Here is a 24,577-nt window from a genome sequence, read left to right on the forward strand (position 1 = left end):
TTTCAATTAACAAGTGTGCCTTGTTAAAAGTGAATTCGTGGAATTGCTTTCCTTCTTAACCTTCTTAATCTTGGTAAGCACCCCCAGTGTATATTTGGCCTTGTGTTTTAGGTTATTGTCCTTAATTTGTCTCCAGTGTCTGTTGGAAAGCAGACTGAAAAAGGTTTTCCTCTAGGATTTTGCCTGTGCCTAGCTCTATTCCGTTTATTTCTATCCTATAAAATCCATAGTCCTTGGTGATGACAAGCAGACCCATAACATGATGCAGCCACCACCATGCTGTAAAATATGAAGAGTGGTACTCAGTGACGTGTGCTGGATTTGCCCAAAACATAACACTTAGTATTCAGGACATAAAGTTAATTTCTTAGCCAATTTTTTGGCAGTTTTACTTTAGTACCTTATTCCAAACAGGATGCATGTTTTGGTATATTTTTTATTCTGTACAAGCTTCCTTCTATTCACTCTGTCATTTAGGTTAGTATTGTGGAGTAACTACAATGTTGTTAATCCAGCCTCAGTTTTCTCTTATCCCAGCCATTTAAACTCTGTGACTGTTTTAAAGTCACCAATGGCCTCATGGTGAAATCCCTGAGCGGTTTCCTTCCTCTCCGGCAGCTGAGTTAGGAAGGACGCCTGTATCTTTGTAGTGACTGGGTGTATTGATACACCATCCAATGTGTTATTAATAACTTCACAATGCTCAAAGGGATATTGAATGTCTGCTTTTTAAAAGCCTATCTACCAATAAGTACCCTTCTTTGTGAAGCATTAGAAAACCTCCCTGGTCTTTATGGTTGAATCTGTTTGAAATTCACTTCTCAGCTGAGGGACCTTACAGATAATTGTATGTGTGTGATACTGAGATGAAGTAGTCATTAAAACTCTTCCTAAACACTATTATTGCACAGAGACCATGCAACGTATGTGACTTGGTCAGCATGCCTCTACTCTGTCAAGCACAAGCCTGGCTAAATATTATCCTAGTCCAGTAGCAACCTTTCCTCATTAAAATGGATGGTGGATATTTGTTAAAAAGAGCAACACAAACAGCACATTTGAGCTGTGTCCAAGTTGTTGACGCTGTCATAATTCCAGTAAGGGGAGGCCATCTCTGTGTAGTTGGGGGAAAACAGTGTGTAGTTGATGGATGTGGCATGTCTGTGCTTTGGCAACGCTACACCATTCCCTTATCCCAGAGGACATCAAAAACATGATATGGGGATGGTGTTGTGTGTGTGTGTGTGTGTGTGTGTGTGTGTGTGTGTGTGTGTGTGTGTGTGTGCGTGTGTGTGCGTGTGTGTGTGTGTGTGTGTGTGTGTGTGTGTGCGTGTGTGTGCGTGTGTGTGTGTGTGTGTGTGTGTGTGTGTGTGTGTGTGTGTGTGTGTGTGTGTTTATGAATGTCAGAATGAATGATAGCATGTTTCAGAAAGAGAGTGAGAGTGGGTGTTCATGTGTTTGAGTCTGGCCACTGAACTGTATCATAGCAATCTGAATGTTAATCTGCTTAGATGGAAATGTACATTTGACAGAATGAGGGATGCCATAATAATGTGTACTAGCGTTTGGTTTGTAACCCATAATAATGTGTACTAGCGTTTGGTTTGTAACCCATAATAATGTGTACTAGCATTTGGTTTGTAACCCATAATAATGTGTACTAGCGTTTGGTTTGTAACCCATAATAATGTGTACTAGCATTTGGTTTGTAACCCATAATAATGTGTACTAAGCGTTTGGTTTGTAACCCATAATAATGTGTACTAGGTTTGGTTTGTAACCCATAATAATGTGTACTAGCGTTTGGTTCCTTGGCTTTTATGGTTTGTAACCCATAATAATGTGTACTAGCGTTTGGTTTGTAACCCATAATAATGTGTACTAGCATTTGGTTTGTAACCCATAATAATGTGTACTAGCGTTTGGTTTGTAACCCATAATAATGTGTACTAGCGTTTGGTTTGTAACCCATAATAATGTGTACTATTCCTGGGCTTTTTGGTTTGTAACCCATAATAATGTGTACTAGCGTTTGGTTTGTAACCCATAATAATGTGTACTAGCGTTTGGTTTGTAACCCATAATAATGTGTACTAGTGTTCCTTGGCTTTTATGGTTTGTAACCCATAATAATGTGTACTAGCGTTTGGTTTGTAACCCATAATAATGTGTACTAGCGTTTGGTTTGTAACCCATAATAATGTGTACTAGCGTTTGGTTTGTAACCCATAATAATGTGTACTAGCGTTCCTGGGCTTTTATGGTTTGTAACCCATAATAATGTGTACTAGCATTTGGTTTGTAACCCATAATAATGTGTACTAGCATTTGGTTTGTAACCCATAATAACGTGTACTAGCGTTCCTGGGCTTTTATGGTTTGTAACCCATAATAATGTGTACTAGTGTTTGGTTTGTAACCCATAATAATGTGTACTAGCATTTGGTTTGTAACCCATAATAACGTGTACTAGCGTTTGGTTTGTAACCCATAATAATGTGTACTAGCATTTGGTTTGTAACCCATAATAACGTGTACTAGCGTTCCTGGGCTTTTATGGTTTGTAACCCATTTACATTACATTTATTTGGTTTGTCATTTAGCAGTTTGGTTTGTATAATAATGTGACATTTGGTTTTAACCCAAATAATGTGTACTGAATTCACCTTCTGACATCAGTGGTTTGTAACCCATAACTTTACAATTTGGTTTGTAATCATAAATCATTTAAGCGTTTTGGTTTGTAACCCATAATTGCTTTATCCTATCCTAGGTTTGTAACCCATAATAATGTGTACTAGCGTTTGGTTTGTAACCCATAATAATAACGTGTACTAGCGTTCCTGGGCTTTTATGGTTTGTAACCCATAATAATGTGTACTAGCGTTTGGTTTGTAACCCATAATAATGTGTACTAGCATTTGGTTTGTAACCCATAATAATGTGTACTAGCGTTTGGTTTGTAACCCATAATAATGTGTACTAGCGTTTGGTTTGTAACCCATAATAATGTGTACTAGCATTTGGTTTGTAACCCATAATAATGTGTACTAGCGTTTGGTTTGTAACCCATAATAATGTGTACTAGCGTTTGGTTTGTAACCCATAATAATGTGTACTAGCGTTTGGTTTGTAACCCATAATAATGTGTACTAGCGTTTGGTTTGTAACCCATAATAATGGGTACTAGCATTCCTGGGCTTTTATGGTTTGTAACCCTGCAACTAAACAGCTTTCCTTCCATGGCAAAGCAGACAAAGGCACACTTGATTTAAACATCAACACTCCCTCAAAATTCAAATATTTCTGTATAACTTGCCACGAAGAGCAGACCTCCAAGTACTAGGGCTTGCACTCACACACACACACACACACACACACACACACACACACACACACACACACACACACACACACACACACACACACACACACACACACACACACACACACACACACACACACACACACACACACACACACACACACACACACACACACACACACTTACTATCTTCCTGTCATAGAACTCCCCGCTGCTGTAGGTGGTGGCCAGTGTGGAGGAGCAGACCTCCAGGTACCAGGGCTTGTTGCCATTCTCTGTGGTGCTGGAGATGGAGATGGTGTAGATGCTGTTGGTGTAGCCATCACATGAACAGTGGTCGCCCTGGCGACCGCCGTTCCCCGATGCCCAAACAAAGATGGATCCCAGACCCTTCCGGCCCTATTTGAGAGGGAGAGAGGGACAGATGTGAACTAAGATGGAGCCCAGACCCTTTAGGGCCCTGTTTGAGAGGGAGAGAGGGACAGATGTGAATTAAGATGGAGCCCAGACCCTTTAGGGCCCTGTTTGAGAGGGAGAGAGGGACAGATGTGAATTAAGATGGAGCCCAGACCCTTTAGGGCCCTGTTTGGGAGGGAGAGAGGGACAGATGTGAACTAAGATGGAGCCCAGACCCTTTAGGGCCCTGTTTGAGAGGGAGAGAGGGACAGATATGAACAAAGATGGAGCCCAGACCCTTTGGGGCCCTGTTTGAGAGGGAGAGAGGGACAGATGTGAACAACTGAACCAAACAGAGAAGATCAAGCTGGGTTACTCATCCATCATAGTTGTTGAGAAATACAACTTGAAAAGAAGATAGCACGATAGTGTGAAAAGCATATCAGTAGACATTGAAAGTTGATTTGAAAAATATGTCTTTCTCGTTAAAACTATCTCCATTGTAGATGGGCTTCGTACATCCCCCCCAAAAACACTTTTCTCTTTGTTATGTAATGTGCTCTTAGCGCTCCACTGAATCAATACAATCCATTTTTCAACAGAGTTGAGGCCCAGTTCAATACCACACAGCAATAAGGACCATTTCACTTTGTACTTCTGGGGGCGCTAAACAAGTGGAATTGCATTTCCTTATTCGTTTCATTTGAGTGACTCGGTTAAGTAGATTGATTTGCTCCAAAATACCTTTTGAAATCAAGTGCCTCATATTGAGATCCTGTTACTGTCTAATCTAATTTGAGTGATGCAGTTCTGTACACTGATTTCAAAAGGTATTTTGGCCAAATCATGTTCCTCAAAGGATGATATTCATGACGTTTTCTGATCAAAAGTGCCTCTGGTCAGGAGTAGTGCACTACATGGGAAATAGGGTGTAATTTGAATTGCTCAAGTCAAAAGTAGTACACTAGGAAGGGAATGGAGGGTGTTATTGAAACACTCATGTAAGAAAGTAGTGCACTATATGGCCCAAAGGGGGTTATCAGTAGTGCACTATATGGCCCAAAGGGGGTTATCAGTAGTGCACTATATGGCCCAAAGGGGGTTATCAGTAGTGCACTATATGGCCCAAAGGGGGTTATCAGTAGTGCACTATATGGCCCAAAGGGGTTATCAGTAGTGCACTATATGGCCCAAAGGGGTTATCACTATATGGCCCAAAGGGGGTTATCAGTAGTGCACTATATGGCCCAAAGGGGTTATCAGTAGTGTGCAAAGTGGGTTATCAGTAGTGCACTATATGGCCCAAAGGGGGTTATCAGTAGTGCACTATATGGCCCAAAGGGGGTTATCAGTAGTGCACTATATGGCCCAAAGGGGGTTATCAGTAGTGCACTATATGGCCCAGGGAATGGGGTGTCATGGACAGTAGTGTAGTGCGCTACATTGAGCAATACATATGGTGGGATTAGCTATAAACTAGGTTTCCATCCAATTGTCAACAGATTTTCATGCGAATATTCTAAAATCCACATTAAGAAAATATGCACATTAAAATCGGTGAGTTATGAGTTCGTGTGCACAACATTAACTTTTTGCTTAAGTTTTCAGGTATCCGATAAACATTTAAAGTTCAATGTGTTTTCATCACATTTTCAACTCTACAGATAGTTTAAACACAAAAACTGTTGCGTTAAATAGCAAATGTGCCTACTCTGGTCTTGGTGCTCTAGCCAAGCGCTCACAGATACAGTGCAGGTAGGGTCGTCTCCATGATCAGATTATTATGGATAAGAATATTTACAATTGTCAAACGGCAGTCAAGCACCTATCATCATGTCACCCTCGATATTTAACGGAAAGAAGCATCAAGCTCATCATGTGCACTTTCACCACCCTGTGAAGTTCATCGTTACTTATTTCATCTGTAGCCTCATCAACTGCATGGTTTCCTGAGTCGTAGTGGGAGGACCACACAACATATAATTGCGTGACTCCAAGTTTACTTCGATGTGATGGTTATTATATCAATATTTGCGCATAAAGGCGTTTCCGCCAGCATTTCTCGCAAAATGAATTTTACCTGAACAAAAAGATCCCACCATTTCAAACGAACAGATGATCTGTCGGCATTCAGAAAACTGTACCGGAACATCCTGTTTTCAGCACAGCAGTCTTTTTTAATACTATATGACTTTACTCACATGAAACTGTGGATGTAAACGTGGTTATAGACCATACTTCACCTTTTTGATGCCCATCTCGAAGGCCTGTTTGGCCAGAGGCCCTGGTCCGTCCACAGTCTTTCCATCGTCGTCAGGTCCCCAGCTGGCGCTGTAGATGTCTATGTAGTCAGGTCTGACACCGAGGGACTTCGCCTCTACTACATCTGTCACATCACCATCCAGCATACGAATACCTACTCACAGTTACACAACCAATATCAATCAACCAGTCAATACAACAATGAATCGCTCAACCAATCAAATGCATTTATAAGTCACTTTTAAAAAATCTTTGTCATAAAGTGTTTTATAATAACAAATAGATGGTCATTTAGCAGATATTTGTGTCCAAAGGTGAAAAGAATGAGTCAGCGTATTTATTTTGTTTGTGTTTGTTCAGCTTCAGTAACAGTTAGTCTACCTTGGGTCCCCTCAAAATCCACATGTTGGATAGTTGAGAGCCAGGATATTTTCACAGAGCTTTGATAACGATTAGTCAGATCAGTGATTACACCAAGGAAGGAAGTAAGGAAGGAAGGAAGGAAGGAAAGAAAGAAAGAAAGAACCAGCCAACTAACCAGAAAAACAACAAATGAACGAAGTAACAAAGGAACGAACCAACGAACGATGCCACTTTATAGAATTGAAACAGGGCCAAAGGGTTTGAGGGCAGAATTAAGACCCCACTCTGGTCAACATGGCAAGATTCTAATCAGAAGCCTTTACTGCCAGCGAGGCGACCGCTGAGAACTCAGAGAAAAGGGGGACCAATGTGAAACTATGCCGACACATGTATTCACTTTACTGAAGCACACAGACACAGTTTCACTCTGTTGTTTGGTTCAGCCCTCCTCTTCTGCTTTATCTTCCACTCTAAACACATATTTATTGTCAAACAACACAGCCGGCGAGAGGGTGTGTGTGTGTGTGTGTGTGTGTGTGTGTGTGTGTGTGTGTGTGTGTGTGTGTGTGTGTGTGTGTGTGTGTGTGTGTGTGTGTGTGTGTGTGTGTGTGTGTGTGTGTGCGTGTGTGTGTGTGTGTGTGTGCGTGTGCGCGTGTGTGTGGGTGTGTGTGTGTGTGTATGTGTGTGTGTGTGTGTACGTGTGTGTGTGTGTGTGTGTGTGTGTGTGTGTGTGTGTGTGTGTGTGTGTGTGTGTGTGTGTGTGTGTGTGTGCGCACACATGCTTGAGTGTGTGTTTGGGTTACATGGATAGATCTCTACTCGCTGTACCCAAGACTATCTCTCCCCTTTTCCCCTCCATCCATCCCTCTGACTCTACTCCAACCCTCTATTGAGTTCACTCCTCCATCCACCCCTCTCCTCATTTAAAAATGAACAGTATGTTCCCAAAGGGGGGAGGCAAGAGAGAGAGAGAGTGAGTGAAAAGTTCTGGAGGAAGTTCTGAGCGTAAAACAAATTATAAAGCAGGGGCTCACTAATAAAGGCTGTTTGTTTGCATTAGCAAAACAATTTCCCTCAATTACAAGCTGGCAAATCTGTTCCAATACATTTTATTGCAGTTATTTAGAGGCTCGCAGGTGCCCAAGACATTCCCTTCTATTCCTGGTGACAGCTGGAAAAACCACATGAATTTCTCATGTGACCAGATGTGAAGTGTTCCAAAAACACGTTTTCATGTGATCACGTGATCTTATGTGAAGTTGATGTGATAACATGTGACAACATGAAACTACACATGTGAAAACGTGTGTGTGTGTGCGTGCGTGCGTGTTTGTGTGTGTGTGTGTGTGTGTGTGTGTTGGTGGGTTGGTTGGTTCGTAAAGTGCCTTGCAAAAGTATTCATCCCCCTTGGTGTTATTCATATTTTGTTGCATTACAACCTGTATTTTAAATCGATTTTTATTTGGATTTCATGTAGTCCAACTGGTGAAGTGAAATGGAAAAAAATACTTGTTTGTGTGTGCATATATATTCACGCACTTTGCTATGAAGCCCCTAAATAAGATCTGGTGCAACCAATTACCTTCAGAAGTCACATAATTAGTTAAATAAAGTCCACCTGTGTGCAATCTAAGTGTCACATGATCTGTTTCAGTATATATACACCTGTTCTGAAAGGCCCCAGAGTCTGCAACACCACTAAGCAAGGGGCACTACCAAGCAAGCGGTACCATGAAGACCAAGGAGCTCTCCAAACAGGTCAGGGACAAAGTTGTGGAAAAATAGAGATCAGGGTTGGGTTCTAAAAAAACATCTGAAACTTCCCACGGAGCACCGTTAAATCCATTCTTAAAAAATGGAAAGAATATGGCACCACAACAAACCTGCCAAGAGAGGGTCGCCCACCAAAACTCATGGACCAGGCAAGGAGGGCATTAATCAGAGGCAACAAAGAGAACAAAGATAGCCCTGAAGGAGCTGCAAAGCTCCACAGCAGAGACTGGAGTATCTGTCCATAGGACCACTTTAAGCCGTACACTCCACAGAGCTGGGCCTTACGGAAGAGTGGCCAGAAAAAAAGCCATTGCTTATAAAGAAAAAAAACAAGCAAAAACGTTTGGTGATCGCCAAAGGGCATGTGGGAGACTCCCCAAACATATGGAAGAAGGTACTCCGGTCAGATGAGACTAAAATTTAGCTTTCTGGCCATCAAGGAAAATGCTATGTCTGGCGCAAACCCAACACATCTCATCACCCCGAGAACACTATCCCCACAGTGAAGCATGGTGGTGGCAGCATCATGCTGTGGGGATGTTTTTCATCAACAGGGACTGGGAAACTGGTCAGAATTAAAGGAATGATGGATGGCGCTAAATACAGGGAAATTCTTGAGGGAAACCTGTTTCAGTCTTCCAGAGATTTGAGACTGGGACGGAGGTTCAACCTCCAGAAGGACAATGACCCTAAGTATACTGCTAAAGCAACACTTGAGTAGTTTAAGGGGAAACATTTAAATGTCTTTGCCCAGTCAAAGCACAGACCTCAATCCTATTGAGAATCTGTGGTATGACTTAAAGATTGCGGAACCCATCCAACTTGAAGGAGCTGGAACAGTTTTACCTTGAAGAATGGGCGAAAATCCCAGTGGCTAGATGTGCCAAGCTTATAGAGACATGTCCCAAGAGACTTGCAGCTGTAACTGCTGCAAAAGGTGGCTCTACAAAGTATTGACTTTGGGGGGGATGAATAGTTACGCACGCTCAAGTTTTCATTTTTTTTGTCTTATTTCTTGTTTGTTTCACAATAAAAATATTTTGCATCTTCAAAGTGGTAGGCATGTTGTGTCAATCCAATTATACAACCCCCCCAAAAATCTATTTTAATTCCAGGTTGTAAGGCAACAAAATAAGAAAAATGCCTTGTGGGGACCAAAAATCCACAAAAGTCCCCACAAGGATAGTAAAACAAGGAAAATTCTCCTCGTGGAGTTATCATTTCCCACGTCCCCATGAGAACAAAGGCTATTTTAAGCTTAGGTTTTAGGTTCAGGGTTAGGTTTACAATTATGGTTAGGGTCAGAATTAGGGTAAAGGTAATGGGTTAGGGTTAGGGGTTAGGGAAAAAAGGATATTGAATGGAAATACATTTTAGGTCCCCACAAAGATAGAAAAACATAATGTGTGTGTGTGTGTGTGTGTGTGTGTGTGTGTGTGTGTGTGTGTGTGTGTGTGTGTGTGTGTGTGTGTGTGTGTGTGTGTGTGTGTGTGTGTGTGTGTGTGTGTGTGTGTGTGTATGTGTGTGGTAAATTCAAACAGAGAGCCTGTTCAGAAAGCTAGGTTAAAAAGCAATAGCAATAAGCTATGAAGTCAACGGGTGGAATCCGCTTTGACAACATTTACTCTGGCCGTCCGCCAGCATTGCCTCCAGTTACACACACACACACACACACACACACACACACACACACACACACACACACACACACACACACACACACACACACACACACACACACACACACACACACACACACACACACACTAACAAACAAACAGTGTTACTGTGGTCAATCTATAATTACTTTACTGAATCCATTACTCCATTAGACACAGGCCTCCATCAAGGATTCCAACAGTGTGTGTGTGTGTGTGTGTGTGTGTGTGTGTGTGTGTGTGTGTGTGTGTGTGTGTGTGTGTGTGTGTGTGTGTGTGTGTGTGTGTGTGTGTGTGTGTGTGTGTGTGTGTGTGAGTGAGTGAGTGAGCGTCATGGTTCTGTTTCTATGGTGCATGAAGAAAACTAAGAGGCTTCTGATGTGTCTCATAAGGTTACAACCAGGAAGTCCAGAAGTTTTTTAATGCGAGGGATATGCATGTATTCCTCTGACGATGGTTGCCATGCCAGAGTTCTAGTTCTGTATTTGGCAGGAGAGGAAGATAAAGGAAATGTGTGCTGGATCTAGAAATGACTATTTGAGAACATCTTTCTTTACGGTTGTGGAGGATGATTATTTCATGAATAGTCTCTCGTCGCCCATATCTTACAATCCATCAGATACACACACCTGTGTGTCAAGTGTCTTTCCCATTATAGAAATGGACATTTCTGTGTTAGCAGGGGGACAATAGGAGAGGGTGTAACAAACCAATACAAACACCATAACAAACCCACGGCCCTCTTCACCCACCCCAAACCCCCCACAGACACACTAACAACCAACACACCTGATTCTACTAAATTAAAACAGAAAAAACTGTTCCAGCAATAGCACAGCTCTCACAGCCACGGTAGGTAATCTATTATGGTATCTTGCTTAAGTCACTTTTTATTTTGGAGCGAAATATCATTGAAGTTGTGCCTTGGGGAGGGTTGGTGATGAAAGGGGAAGGGGGAGTGTTATGGTGTTTGTATTGGTTTGTTATGCCCTCTCCTGTTGTTCCCTTGTGGGGTGGGGGGATACAGACCTGATGAGAGCTGCGTTCACAAGAGAAACCTCACCGTGAAGAAGTAAGGAGAGAGAGGATAGAGAGCGAGAGAGAGAGAGAGAGACCGAGCAAGGGAGAGTGAGAGAGAGAGGATAGAGAGAGAGAGAGAGAGAGAGAGAGAGAGGGAGACAGATAGCTAGAGAGAGAGGGAGACAGATAGCTAGAGGGAGAGAGAGAGAGAGAGAGAGAGAAGAGGGCAAACAAGAGAGAAGAGAGAGAGAAAGAAAAGAGAGGGAGAGAGAGACAGAGCACAAGAGAGGGAAAAGAGAGGGCGAACAAGAGAGAAGAGAGAGAAAGAAAAGAGGGAGAGAGAGAGGAGAGAGAAGATAAGAGTGAGAGAAAAAGAGAGTATGAGAGAAGATAGAAGAGAGAGCGAGAGATAGAGATAGAGAGTACAAATACACTGACTTGAAGCAGATGAGGAAAATCAGAGAGGAGGGATTAATGAAAAGGGAGAGGGTCCACAGAGGGCAAACCAACAGTTCTACTGAGTAAGATGAGTGTTGGAGAAATATAATGTAGTTGAGCCTAACTATAAAACCTAAAAGGGTTTTAGCCATCACGATATTGCATGGCAGGCAAGCCCATGCAGCAATAACTGGTTTGTGTAAATGATATAATCTAGAGCCCATCTAGAACCTAGAACCCACAAAGTTAGAACCCAGTAACGTCTACTCATTCTTCCAATTATTCCATTAAGAATACCATTCACTACACTATAGTACTGCAAAGGCTACTGGTACCATTCACTACACTATAGTACTGTAAAGGCTACTGGTACCATTCACTACACTATAGTACTGCAAAGGCTACTGGTACCATTCACTACACTATAGTACTGTAAAGGCTACTGGTACCATTCACTACACTATAATACTGCAAAGGCTGCTGGTACAATTCACTACACTATAGTACTGCAAAGGCTACTGGTACCATTCACTACACTATAGTACTGTAAAGGCTACTTGTACCATTCACTACACTATAGTACTGTAAAGGCTACTGGTACCATTCACTACACTATAGTACTGTAAAGGCTACTGGTACCATTCACTACACTATAGTACTGTAAAGGCTACTGGTACCATTCACTACACTATAGTACTGTAAAGGCTACTGGTACCATTCACTACACTATAGTACTGTAAAGGCTACTGGTACCATTCACTACACTATAGTACTGTAAAGACTACTGGTACCATTCACTACACTATAGTACTGTAAAGGCTACTGGTACCATTCACTACACTATAGTACTGTAAAGGCTACTGGTACCATTCACTACACTATAGTACTGTAAAGACTACTGGTACCATTCACTACACTATAGTAATGTAAAGGCTACTGGTACCATTCACTACACTATAGTACTGTAAAGACTACTGGTACCATTCACTACACTATAGTACTGTAAAGACTACTGGTACCATTCACTACACTATAGTACTGTAAAGGCTACTTGTACCATTCACTACACTATAGTACTGTAAAGGCTACTGGTATTCATTCACTACACTATAGTACTGTAAAGGCTACTGGTACCATTCACTACACTATAGTACTGTAAAGGCTACTGGTACCATTCACTACACTATAGTACTGTAAAGGCTACTTGTACCATTCACTACACTATAGTACTGTAAAGGCTACTTGTACCATTCACTACATAATAGTACTGTAAAAGCTACTGGTACCATTCACTACACTATAGTACTGTAAAGACTACTTGTACCATTCACTACACTATAGTACTGTAAAGGCTACTTGTACCATTCACTACACTATAGTACTGTAAAGGCTACTTGTACCATTCACTACACTATAGTACTGTAAAGGCTACTGGTACCATTCACTACACTATAGTACTGTAAAGGCTACTGGTACCATTCACTACACTATAGTACTGTAAAGGCTACTGGTACCATTAACTCCACTATAGTACTGTAACGGCTACTGGTACCATTCACTACACTAGAGTACTGTAAAGGCTACTTGACCATTCACTACACAATAGTATTGTAAAAGCTACTTGTACCATTCACTACACTATAGTACTGTAAAGACTACTTGTACCATTCACTACACTAAAGTACTGTAAAGGCTACTTGACCATTCACTACACAATAGTATTGTAAAAGCTACTTGTACCATTCACTACACTATAGTACTGTAAAGACTACTTGTACCATTCACTACACTAAAGTACTGTAAAGGCTACTTGTACCATTCACTACACTATAGTACTGTAAAGGCTACTTGTACCATTCACTACACTATAGTACTGTAAAGGCTACTGGTACCATTCACTACACTATAGTACTGTAAAGGCTACTGGTACCATTCACTACACTATAGTACTGTAAAGGCTACTGGTACCATTCACTACACTATAGTACTGTAAAGGCTACTGGTACCATTCACTACACTATAGTACTGTAAAGGCTACTGGTACCATTCACTACACTATAGTACTGTAAAGGCTACTGGTACCATTCACTACACTATAGTACTGTAAAAGGCTTCTATAGTACCATTCACTATTCACTACATAATAGTACTGTAAAGGCTACTGGTACCATTCACTATACTATAGCACTGTAAAGGCTACTGGTACCATTCACTACACTATAGTACTGTAAAGGCTACTGGTACCATTCACTACACTATAGTACTGTAAAGGCTACTGGTACCATTCACTACACTATAGTACTGTAAAGGCTACTGGTACCATTCACTACACTATAGTACTGTAAAGGCTACTGGTACCACCATACACTATAGTAGTACTGTAAAGGCTACTGGTACCATTCACTACACTATAGTACTGTAAAGGCTACTGGTACCATTCACTACACTATAGTACTGTAAAGGCTACTGGTACCATTCACTACACTATAGTACTGTAAAGGCTACTGGTACCATTCACTATAGTACTGTAAAGGCTTCTGGTACCATTCACTACACTGTAGTACTGTAAAGGCTTCTGGTACCATTCACTACACTATAGTACCATTCATTCACTACACTATAGTACTGTACTTGTATAGTACTGTAAAGGCTACTGGTACCATTCACTACTATAGTACACTACACCATTATAGTACTGTAAAGGCTACTGGTACCATTCACTACACTATAGTACTGTAAAGGCTACTGGTACCATTCACTACACTATAGTACTGTAAAGGCTACTGGTACCATTCACTACACTATAGTACTGTAAAGCTACTGTGCTACTGGTACCATTCACTACACTATAGTACTGTAAAGGCTACTGGTACCATTACACTATAGTACTACTACTCTGGTACCATTCACTACACTATAGTACTGTAAAGGCTACTGGTACACATTCACTACACTATAGTACTGTAAAGGCTACTGGTACCATTCACTACACTATAGTACTGTAAAGGCTACTGGTACCATTCACTATAGTACTGTAAAGGCTTCTGGTACCATTCACTACACTATAGTACTGTAAAGGCTACTGGTACCATTCACTACACTATAGTACTGTAAAGACTACTGGTACCATTCACTACACTATAGTATTGTAAAGGCTACTTGCACCATTCACTACACTATAGTACTGTAAACTGGCTACTGGTACCATTCACTACACTATAGTACTGTAAAGACGACTGGTACCATTCACTACACAATATTATTGTAAAAGCTACTTGTACCATTCACTACACTATAGTACTGTAAAGACTACTGGTACCATTCACTACACTATAGTACTGTAAAGGCTACTTGTACCATTCACTACACTATAGTACTGTAAAGGCTACTGGTACCATTCACTACACTATAGTACTGTAAAGACTGTAGGCTACTGGTACCATTCACTACACTATAGTAATGTAAAGGCTACTGGTACCATTCACTACACTATAGTACTGTAAAGACTACTGGTACCATTCACTACACTATAGTACTGTAAAGACTACTGGTACCATTCACTACACTATAGTACTGTAAAGGCTACTGGTACCATTCACTACACTATAGTACTGACTGGTACCAAAAGAGAGAGAGAGTTAAAGAGAAAAGAGAAAGGGAGATAGAGAGATGGATGAATGGCTAAAAGAGAGAGGAGACTACAATAGTACAAAAGAGAGGGAGATAGAGAGATGGATGAATGGAAAAAAAGAGAGAGACAGAAAGACAAAGAGAGATGGAGATAGAGAGATAGAGTAAAGATGGATGAATGGAAAAAGAGAGAGAGAGAGAAAGACAAAGAGAGACTGTAAAGACTACTGGACCATTCATAGAGATGAGATGGATGAATGGAAAAAGAGAGAGAGAGAAAGACAAAGAGAGAGGGAGATAGAGAGATGGATGAATGGAAAAAGAGAGAGAGAGAAAGACAAAGAGAGAGGGAGATAGAGAGATAGAGAGATGGATGAATGGAAAAAGAGAGAGAGAGAGAAAGACAAAGAGAGAGGGAGATAGAGAGATGGATGAATGGAAAAAGAGAGAGAGAGAAAGACAAAGAGAGAGGGAGATAGAGAGATGGATGAATGGAAAAAGAGAGAGGGAGAAAGACAAAAATGCCTGCGCTTTCAGCACAGCTGCAGAGAAGACAAGACAGTGGGAGGGGATGTGAGATTCTGTCCTTTGGTTAAAAACACTCGACATTTGACATCACAGAAACCGCGCCGGGATTAATGCCTTGTGAACGCATGAATGTCCACAGCTTAGCGCTGCAAGCGCGAGAAACATTCTTATTACACCTCTCACACACACTTTTTACACAGAGCAGGACAAGTCAAGGTTAATCTGGTGCACATGTGCAGAATAATTCTGTCTGAGAGGAGATGAGAGGAGAGGAGGGTAGAGGAGAGGAGGGTAGAGGAGAGGAGAGGAGAGGAGAGGAGAGGAGAGGAGAGGAGAGGAGAGGAGAGGAGAGGAGAGGAGAGGAGAGGAGAGGAGAGGAGAGGAGAGGAGAGGAGAGGAGAGGAGAGGAGAGGAGAGGATACTATACCTCCAATGCGTGCATTGTATGCAATTCCCACAATGCAGTGGGAGTTATTGGCCACAGCTGCAACCTCACCGGCACACCGCGTCCCATGTCTGGAGAGAAAAAGAACAGAGGGGGAGCGAGAGGAGAGAAGGAGAGGAGAGATGGAGAGGAGAGATGGAGCAAGAAAACGTTATTCATCAGTATGGCTAGTATTAGCCCAGGAGAACTACATGATGGAATGCTGTCGTACAGAAACTCATACCAATGTAAATGAATGTTATCTTATGGTAGTGCTGGCACATGTACCCTATCTAAAATGGCTCCAAACAAATAAATCCTATTTATAAAGCAGTTGTCACAAAGTGCTTGTACAGTATCCGTGCCTCGACCAAACAACAACCACAAGCAGAAGCACAGGGATGAATTCCCTACAAGGAAGAAACTTTACTACACTCTTAGAAAAAAAGGTGCTATCTAAAACCTAAAAGGGTTCTTTGGCTGTCCCCATAAGAGAGCCCTTTGAAGAACCCTTTTTGGTTCCAGGTAGAGCCCTTTTGGGTTTCATGTAAAACCCTTTCCACAGAGGGTTCTACATGGAACCTAAAAGGGTTCTCCAATGGGAACATCCAAAGAACCCTTTTGGAACCCTTTTTTCTAATAGTGTACCAGGACCCAGGCTCAGAAGGGTCTGTCCTCTTCGAGGCTGTCCAGGGTAATACCGTCACTAAACATAAGGACTAGTGAAGGACTGAAAAGAGTTGAAGGTCTATACTAAGCATTTCATCTACCACTCTTCATTTACATATCACACAAACAGAAGGGATCAGTCCACCTCTGGAATGAAGTAAAGGTTATCCTCTCTTCACAGGCTCAGCAGGTGGTGGAGGAGTGAATATTCAACACCTGACACTCTTCCTCATTCCCTTCTTCTCTCTCTCTCTCTCTCTCTCTCTCTCCTTCCCTACGCTCTTTATCACAGCATGTTAACACACCTGATAGGAGTCTACAGCCCCAAGGGACCGACGGCTACTGGATAATGACTGTTTCACCAGCGAGAGACATGAAAAACCTCTTACTTCACCTCTTCACAACAACAAACCAGACTCACCAAATAAATGTTTTAAAGAGGAATTAGATAAGAAATATGAAAAAAAGATTGAGAAGAGAAAACATGAGATGAGAAAATATTGAGATGAAAAAAAGATTGAGAAGAGAAAAGATGAGATGAGAAAGTATTGAGATGAAAAAAAGATTGAGAAGAGAAAAGATGAGATGAGAAAGTTTTAAGTAAGGAAGTGACAAAGATTGAATACAGAGATCTACTGAAACTGTGAAGGGTGAATTTCAGCCTTCAACTGAGATGTGGAATTAGTGAGAGCGTGATGGTGAGAAACAGATAAAGAGAGGAGAACTACAAGGAGTGTTGTTCCAGTCCTTTCTCCCGAGAAAGCGAGAACTGAGGTGAGTACGTGGACCAGTATGCTGTTCACTCCCCTGCAGTGCAGCTGGTCGCCTTGTTTGAAAATGTATGTGTGGCCAAACATGGTGGATTACAAAACATGGTGTCACATCGCCTCCTGTTAGGCCACGCAGTAATGAGTTTAAGAGGAGAGAGATCAGGCCTGTATACCAATGGGCACGCACACACACACACACACACACACACACACACACACACACACACACACACACACACACACACACACACACACACACACACACACACCACACACACACACACACACACACACACACACACACACACACACGCACACACCACACCACGCACACACACACAGTCCACATCCAGGGAACTCATCTCACAGGCTGGGTGACAGAGACACGACATGAACACTAATCTCACCCCAGTCCAGGTGCATCCAGGGAACTCATCTCACCAAGGCTGGGTGACAGAGAAACGACATGAATGGCTTTCTCTTTAATAGTTTTTTTCCCTCTGCCCCTGATCCCAATTACGTTTCCCTCTACAGCCAGGGGTGAATTACACTATACAGAGAGAGAGATATGAAGGGGAGAGAGATGGAGGAGAACATGAATAAAGACCTTTTGGGTTTGTTTGCTTGTCAACAAGACTCCAGATTAATTTGATTGCTTGGTGAAGTTTGTGTTGTAACAGAAATGCCTTCAGTGCAGCAATAAGAAACACGATGATAGCAACTGAATACACCACAGGATATGATGTGTGACTAGTCTGTCTGGTCTGGAGTCAGTTTATAACCATAGATGAGTTTATAACCATAGATGAGACGTTTGTCTAACTGAATACACAACAGGATATGATGAGTGACTAGTCTGTCTGGTCTGGAGTCAGTTTCTAACCATAGATGAGACGTTTGTCTAACTGAATACACAACAGGATATGATGAGTGACTAGTCTGTCTGGTCTGGAGTCAGTTTCTAACCATAGATGAGACGTTTGTCTAACTGAATACACAACAGGATATGATGAGTGACTCGTCTGTCTGGTCTGGAGTCAGTTTCTAACCATAGATGAGACGTTTGTCTAACTGAATACACAACAGGATATGATGAGTGACTAGTCTGTCTGGTCTGGAGTCAGTTTCTAACCATAGATGAGACCTTTGTCTAACTGAATACACAACAGGATATGATGACCTTTGTCTAACTGAATGACTGAGTCTGTCTGGTCTGGAGTCAGTTTCTAACCATAGATGAGACCTTTGTCTAACTGAATACACAACAGGATATGATGAGTGACTAGTCTGTCTGGTCTGGAGTCAGTTTCTAACCATAGATTAGACATGTGTGTAACTGAATAAGTATAACTCTCAAACTGAATACGTATAATAGAATAAAGTACGTCAAAAATCAAGTCAAACTATTTCATAGCAAGTTGCTCAAATGGTCACCAATGGAATGTTGGATGTTCCAGTGGGACAAGTTTGATAAAAACAACACGAGGTTCAATGACATACAAAAGAGTGGTGAACTGCAGCTGGGGGACACATTTCAAAGCCATCACATTTTCCTGTCACATTTCAAAATTGTCTTTGTGTCCTCTTTATATTCATTAGCCAGAGAGAGAAAGAGAGAGAGAGAGAGAGAGAGAGAGAGAGAGAGAGAGAGAGAGAGAGAGAGGAGAGAGAGAGACAGAGAGAGAGAGAGAGAGAGAGAGAGAGAGACAGAGAGAGACAGAGAGAGACAGAGAGAGACAGAGAGAGAGAGAGGGTCTGCTATACAAACTGGTGGAAAGTGGTGTTGGGGGTAAAACATACGACATCATAAAATCCATGTACACAAACAACAAGTGTGCAGTTAAAATTGGCAAAAAACACACAAATTTCTTCACACAGGGTCGTGGGGTTGGACAGGGATGCAGCTTAAGCCCCACCCTCTTCAAAATATATATCAACGAATTGGCGCGGGCGCTAGAAAAGTCTGCAGCACCTGGCCTCACCCTACTATAATCCGAAGTCAAATATCTGCTGTTTGCTGATGATCTGGTACTTCTGTCACCAACCAAGGAGGGCCTACAGCAGCACCTAGATCTTATGCACAGATTCTGTCAGACCTGGCCCCTGACAGTAAATCTCAGTAAGACCAAAATAATGGTGTTCCAAAAAAGGTCCAGTCACCAGGACCACAAATACAAATTCCATCTAGACACTGTTGCCCTAGAGCACACAAAAAACTATACATACCTTGGCCTAAACATCAGCGCCACAGGTAACTTCCACAAAGCTGTGAACGATCTGAGAGACAAGGCAAGAAGGGCATTCTATGCCATCAAAAGGAACATAAATTTCAACATACCATTTAGGATTTCGCTAAAAATACTTGAATCAGTCATAGAGCCCATTGCCCTTTATGGTTGTGAGGTCTGGGGTCCGCTCACCAACCAAGACTTCACAAAATGGGACAAACACCAAATTGAGACTCTGCACGCAGAATTCTGCAAAAATATCCTCCGTGTATAACATAGAACACCAAATAATGCATGCAGAGCAGAATTAGGCCGATACCCACAAAATCGAGAAAAGAGCCGTTAAATTCTATAACCACCTAAAAGGAAGCGATTCCCAAACCTTCCACAACAAAGCCATCACCTACAGAGAGATGAACCTGGAGAAGAGTCCACTAAGCAAGCTGGTCCTGGGGCTCTGTTCACAAACACACCCTACAGAGCCCCAGGACAGCAGCACAATTAGACCCAACCAAATCATGAGAAAACAAAAAGATAATTACTTGACACATTGGAAAGAATTAACAAAAAAACAGAGCAAACTAGAATGCTAGTTTCTCTCTTGACACAGAGAGTACACAGCGGCAGAATACCTGACCACTGTGACTGACCCAAAATTAAGGACAGACTCAGCGAGCATAGCCTTGCTATTGAGAAAGGCCGCCGTAGGCAGACATGGCTCTCAAGAGAAGACAGGCTATGTGCTCACTGCCCACAAAATGAGGTGGAAACTGAGCTGCACTTCCTAACCTCCTGCCCAATGTATGACCATATTAGAGAGACATATTTCCCTCAGATTATCTACTGGGTGAAATTCCAGTGTGCCATCAGAGCAGCAAGATTTATGACCTGTTGCCACAAGAAAAGGGCAACCAGTGAAGAACACACACCATTTTAAATACAACCCATATCTATGCTTATTTATTTTATCTTGTGTCCTTTACCATTTGTACATTGTTAAAACACTGTATATATATAATATGACATTTGTAATGTCTGTATTGTTTTGAAACTTCTGTATGTGTGATGTTTGCTGTTAATTTTTATTGTATATTTCACTTTATATATTCACTTTATATATTATCTACCTTACTTGCTCTGGCAATGTTAACACATGTTTCCCATGCCAATAAAGCCCTTGAATTGAATTGAGAGAGAGAGAGAGAGAGAGAGAGAGAGAGAGAGAGAGAGGAGAGAGAGAGAGAGAGGGAGAGAGACAGAGACAGAGACAGAGACAGAGACAGAGACAGAGACAGAGAGAGAGAGAGAGACAGAGTCAGAGAGAGATAGAGAGACAGAGAGACAGAGAGAGAGAGACAGAGAGAGACAGAGAGAGAGAGAGAGAGAGAGAGACAGAGACAGAGACAGAGAGACAGACAGAGAGACAGAGGGAGAGAGAGAGAGAGACCCTACAAGGCAGCATATGAACACCCAGCCACATCCACCAGAGACGAAAGTCAAAGTGTTTCATTAAAGTACCATATTAATAATGATGTACTTTAAAACAGTGCATGAGTCATTTAGGTGACATCAGAAGCGTGGTGTGGGGAAGTGTGACATGGCCCTCCTGTCAATAGCCCAAGGGATGGGTTGATGGAGAGATGGAGGGATGGAGCGATAAAGGTACATAGTAAAGGTACATTGAGATAGATAGAAGGAAATATGGAGGAATAGAAGGATGGAGGAATGGAGGTACGTGGGGATGGGGAACGGGGAATAGAAAGGGCTGCAAGTAATGGAGGGGTGAGTGGAAAGAGTGAATGGAAGGATAGATAAAGAGAGGGGAAGAGGGAATGGAAGGATGGACATGGAGAGGGGAAGAGGGAATGGAAGGATGGATAAGGAGAGGGGAAGAGGGAATGGAAGGATGGATAAGGAGAGGGGAAGAGGGAATGGAAGGATGGATAAGGAGAGGGGAAGAGGGAATGGAAGGATAGATAAAGAGAGGGGAAGAGGGAATGGAAGGATGGACACGGAGAGGGGAAGAGGGAATGGAAGGATGGATAAGGAGAGGGGAAGAGGGAATGGAAGGATGGATAAGGAGAGGGGAAGAGGGAATGGAAGGATGGATGGATAAGGAGAGGGGAAGAGGGAATGGATGGATGGATAAGGAGAGGGGAAGAGGGAATGGAAGGATGGATAAGGAGAGGGGAAGAGGGAATGGAAGGATGGATAAGGAGAGGGGAAGAGGGAATGGAAGGATGGATAAGGAGAGGGGAAGGGGAAGGATGAATGGAAGGATGGATGGAAGGGGGAAGATGGAATGGAAATGGATGGATAAGGAGAGGGGAAGAGGGAATGGAAGGATGGATAAGGAGAGGGGAAGAGGGAATGGAAGGATGGATGGATGGAGAGGGAATGGATGGATGGATAAGGGAGGGGAAGAGGGAATGGAAGGATGGATAAGGAGAGGGGAGAGGGAATGGAATGGATGGAGAGGATGGATGGATGGATAAAGGAGAGGGGAAGAGGGAATGGAAGGATGGATAAGGAGAGGGGAAGAGGGAATGGAAGGATGGATGGATAAGGAGAGGGAAGAGGGAATGGAAGGATGGATGGATAAGGAGAGGGGAAGAGGGAATGGAAGGATGGATAAGGAGAGGGGAAGAGGGAAGAAGGGGAGGGAATGGAAGGATGGATAAGGAGAGGGGAAGAGGGAATGGAAGGATGGATGGAAGGATGGATAAGGAGAGGGGAAGAGGGAATGGATGGAGGATGGATGGAAGGAAGGAGAGGGGAAGAGGGAATGGAAGGATGGATAAGGAGAGGGGAAGAGGGAATGGAAGGATGGATGGATAAGGAGAGGGGAAGAAGGGAATGGAAGGATGGATGGATAGGGGAGATGGATGGATATGGATGGATAAGGAGAGGGGAAGATGGAAGGATGGGGAATGGAAGGATGGATAAGGAGAGGGGAAGAGGGAATGGAAGGATGGATAAGGAGAGGGGAAGAGGGAATGGAAGGATGGATGGATGGATGGATAAGGAGAGGGGAAGAGGGAATGGAAGGATGGATGGATAAGGAGAGGGGAAGAGGGAATGGAAGGATGGATAAGGAGAGGGGTAGAGGGAATGGAAGGATGGATAAGGAGAGGGGAAGAGGGAATGGAAGGATGGATGGATGGATGGATAAGGAGAGGGGAAGAGGGAATGGAAGGATGGATAAGGAGAGGGGAAGTGGGAATGGAAGGATGGATAAGGAGAGGGGAAGAGGGAATGGAAGGATAGATAAGGAGAGGGGAAGAGGGAATGGATGGATGGATAGAATGGAAGGATGGAGGGGAAGAGGGAATGGAAGGATGGATGGATGGATGGATAAGGAGAGGGGAAGAGGGAATGGAAGGATGGATAAGGAGAGGGGAATGGAATGGAAGGATGGATAAGGAGAGGGGAGAGAGGGAATAAGGAAAGGATGGATAAGGATAAAGAGGGGAAGAGGGAATGGAAGGGATGGAATGGAAGGATGGATAAGATAAGAGAGGGGAAGAGGGAATGGAAGGATGGATAAGGGAGGGGAAGAGGGAATGGAAGGAATGGAATGGATGGATAAGGAGAGGGGAAGAGGGAATGGAAGGATGGATGGATAAGGAGAGGGGAAGAGGGAATGGAAGGATGGATAAGGAGAGGGGAAGAGGGAATGGAAGGATGGATAAGGAGAGGGGAAGAGGGAATGGAAGGATGGATAAGGAGAGGGGAAGAGGGAATGGAAGGATGGATAAGGAGAGGGGAAGAGGGAATGGAAGGATGGATAAGGAGAGGGGAAGAGGGAATGGAAGGATGGATGGATAAGGAGAGGGGAAGAGGGAATGGAAGGATGGATGGAGGGAGGGGATGGAAAGATGGATGGATAAGGAGATAAGGGAGGAAGAGAATGGGAATGGAAGGATGGAATGGATAAGGAGAAGAAGGATGGAGATAAGGGAATGGAGGGATGGAAGGATGGATAAGGAGAGGGGAAGAGGGAATGGAAGGATGGATGGATAAGGAGAGGGGAAGAGGGAATGGAAAGGATGGATGGATAATGGATGGATGGATAAGGAGAGGGGAAGAGGGAATGGAAGGATGGATGGATAAGGAGAGGGAAGAGGAATGGAAGGATGGATGGATAAGGAGAGGGAAGAGGGAATGGAAGGATGGATAAGGAGAGGGGAAGGATGGATGGAAGGATGGATGGATAAGGAGAGGGGAAGAGGGATAAGGATGGATGGATAAGGAGAGGGGAAGAGGGAATGGAAGGATGGATAAGGAGAGGGGAAGAGGGAATGGAAGGATGGATGGATAAGGAGAAGAGGGAATGGAAGGGATGGAAGGATGGATAAGGAGAGGGAAGAGGGAATGGAAGGATGGGATGGATAAGGGAGAGGGGAAGAGGGAATGGAAGGATGGATGGATAAGGAGAGGGGAAGAGGGAATGGAAGGATGGATGGATAAGGAGAGGGGAAGAGAAGGAATGGAAGGGGAAGGATAAGGATAAGGAGAGGGATAAGGGAATGGAAGGAGATAAGGAGAGGGAAGAGGGAATGGAAGGATGGATGGATAAGGAGAGGGGAAGAGGGAATGGAAGGATGGATAAGGAGAGGGGAAGAGGGAATGGAAGGATGGATGGATAAGGAGAGGGGAAGAGGGAATGGAAGGATGGATAAGGAGAGGGGAAGAGGGAATGGAAGGATGGATGGAAGGGAATGGAAGGATGGATAAGGAGAGGGGAAGAGGGAATGGAATGGATGGATAAGGAGAGGGGAAGAGGGAATGGAAGGATGGATAAGGAGAGGGGAAGAGGGAATGGAAGGATGGATGGATAAGGAATGGAAGGATGGATAAGGAGAGCGGAAGAGGGAATGGAAGGATGGATGGATAAGGAGAGAGGAAGAGGGAATGGAAGGATGGATAAGGAGAGGGGAAGAGGGAATGGAAGGATGGATAAGGAGAGCGGAAGAGGGAATGGAAGGATGGATGGATAAGGAGAGGGGAAGAGGGAATGGAAGGATGGATAAGGAGAGCGGAAGAGGGAATGGAAGGATGGATAAGGATAAGGAGAGGGGAAGAGGGAATGG

At 43.1% G+C, this 24,577-nt stretch overlaps 1 protein-coding gene across 1 annotated transcript in view; it reads right to left on the reverse strand.

The window, feature by feature from the left end:
* Window positions 1-24,577, reverse strand: part of furina (furin (paired basic amino acid cleaving enzyme) a) — a 44,192-nt gene that overhangs the window by 8,634 nt on the left and 10,981 nt on the right. The window contains exons 6-8 of the mRNA XM_064989226.1: window positions 15,821-15,909; window positions 5,965-6,137; window positions 3,512-3,724 (exon numbers count right to left, since the gene is read on the reverse strand). Coding sequence (XP_064845298.1) covers window positions 3,512-3,724; window positions 5,965-6,137; window positions 15,821-15,909 — 475 coding nt within the window. The remainder of the gene's footprint in view (window positions 1-3,511; window positions 3,725-5,964; window positions 6,138-15,820; window positions 15,910-24,577) is intronic.

This window comes from Oncorhynchus masou, chromosome 2 (genome assembly GCF_036934945.1).
Source record: "Oncorhynchus masou masou isolate Uvic2021 chromosome 2, UVic_Omas_1.1, whole genome shotgun sequence".
Classification (NCBI taxonomy): domain Eukaryota; kingdom Metazoa; phylum Chordata; class Actinopteri; order Salmoniformes; family Salmonidae; genus Oncorhynchus; species Oncorhynchus masou.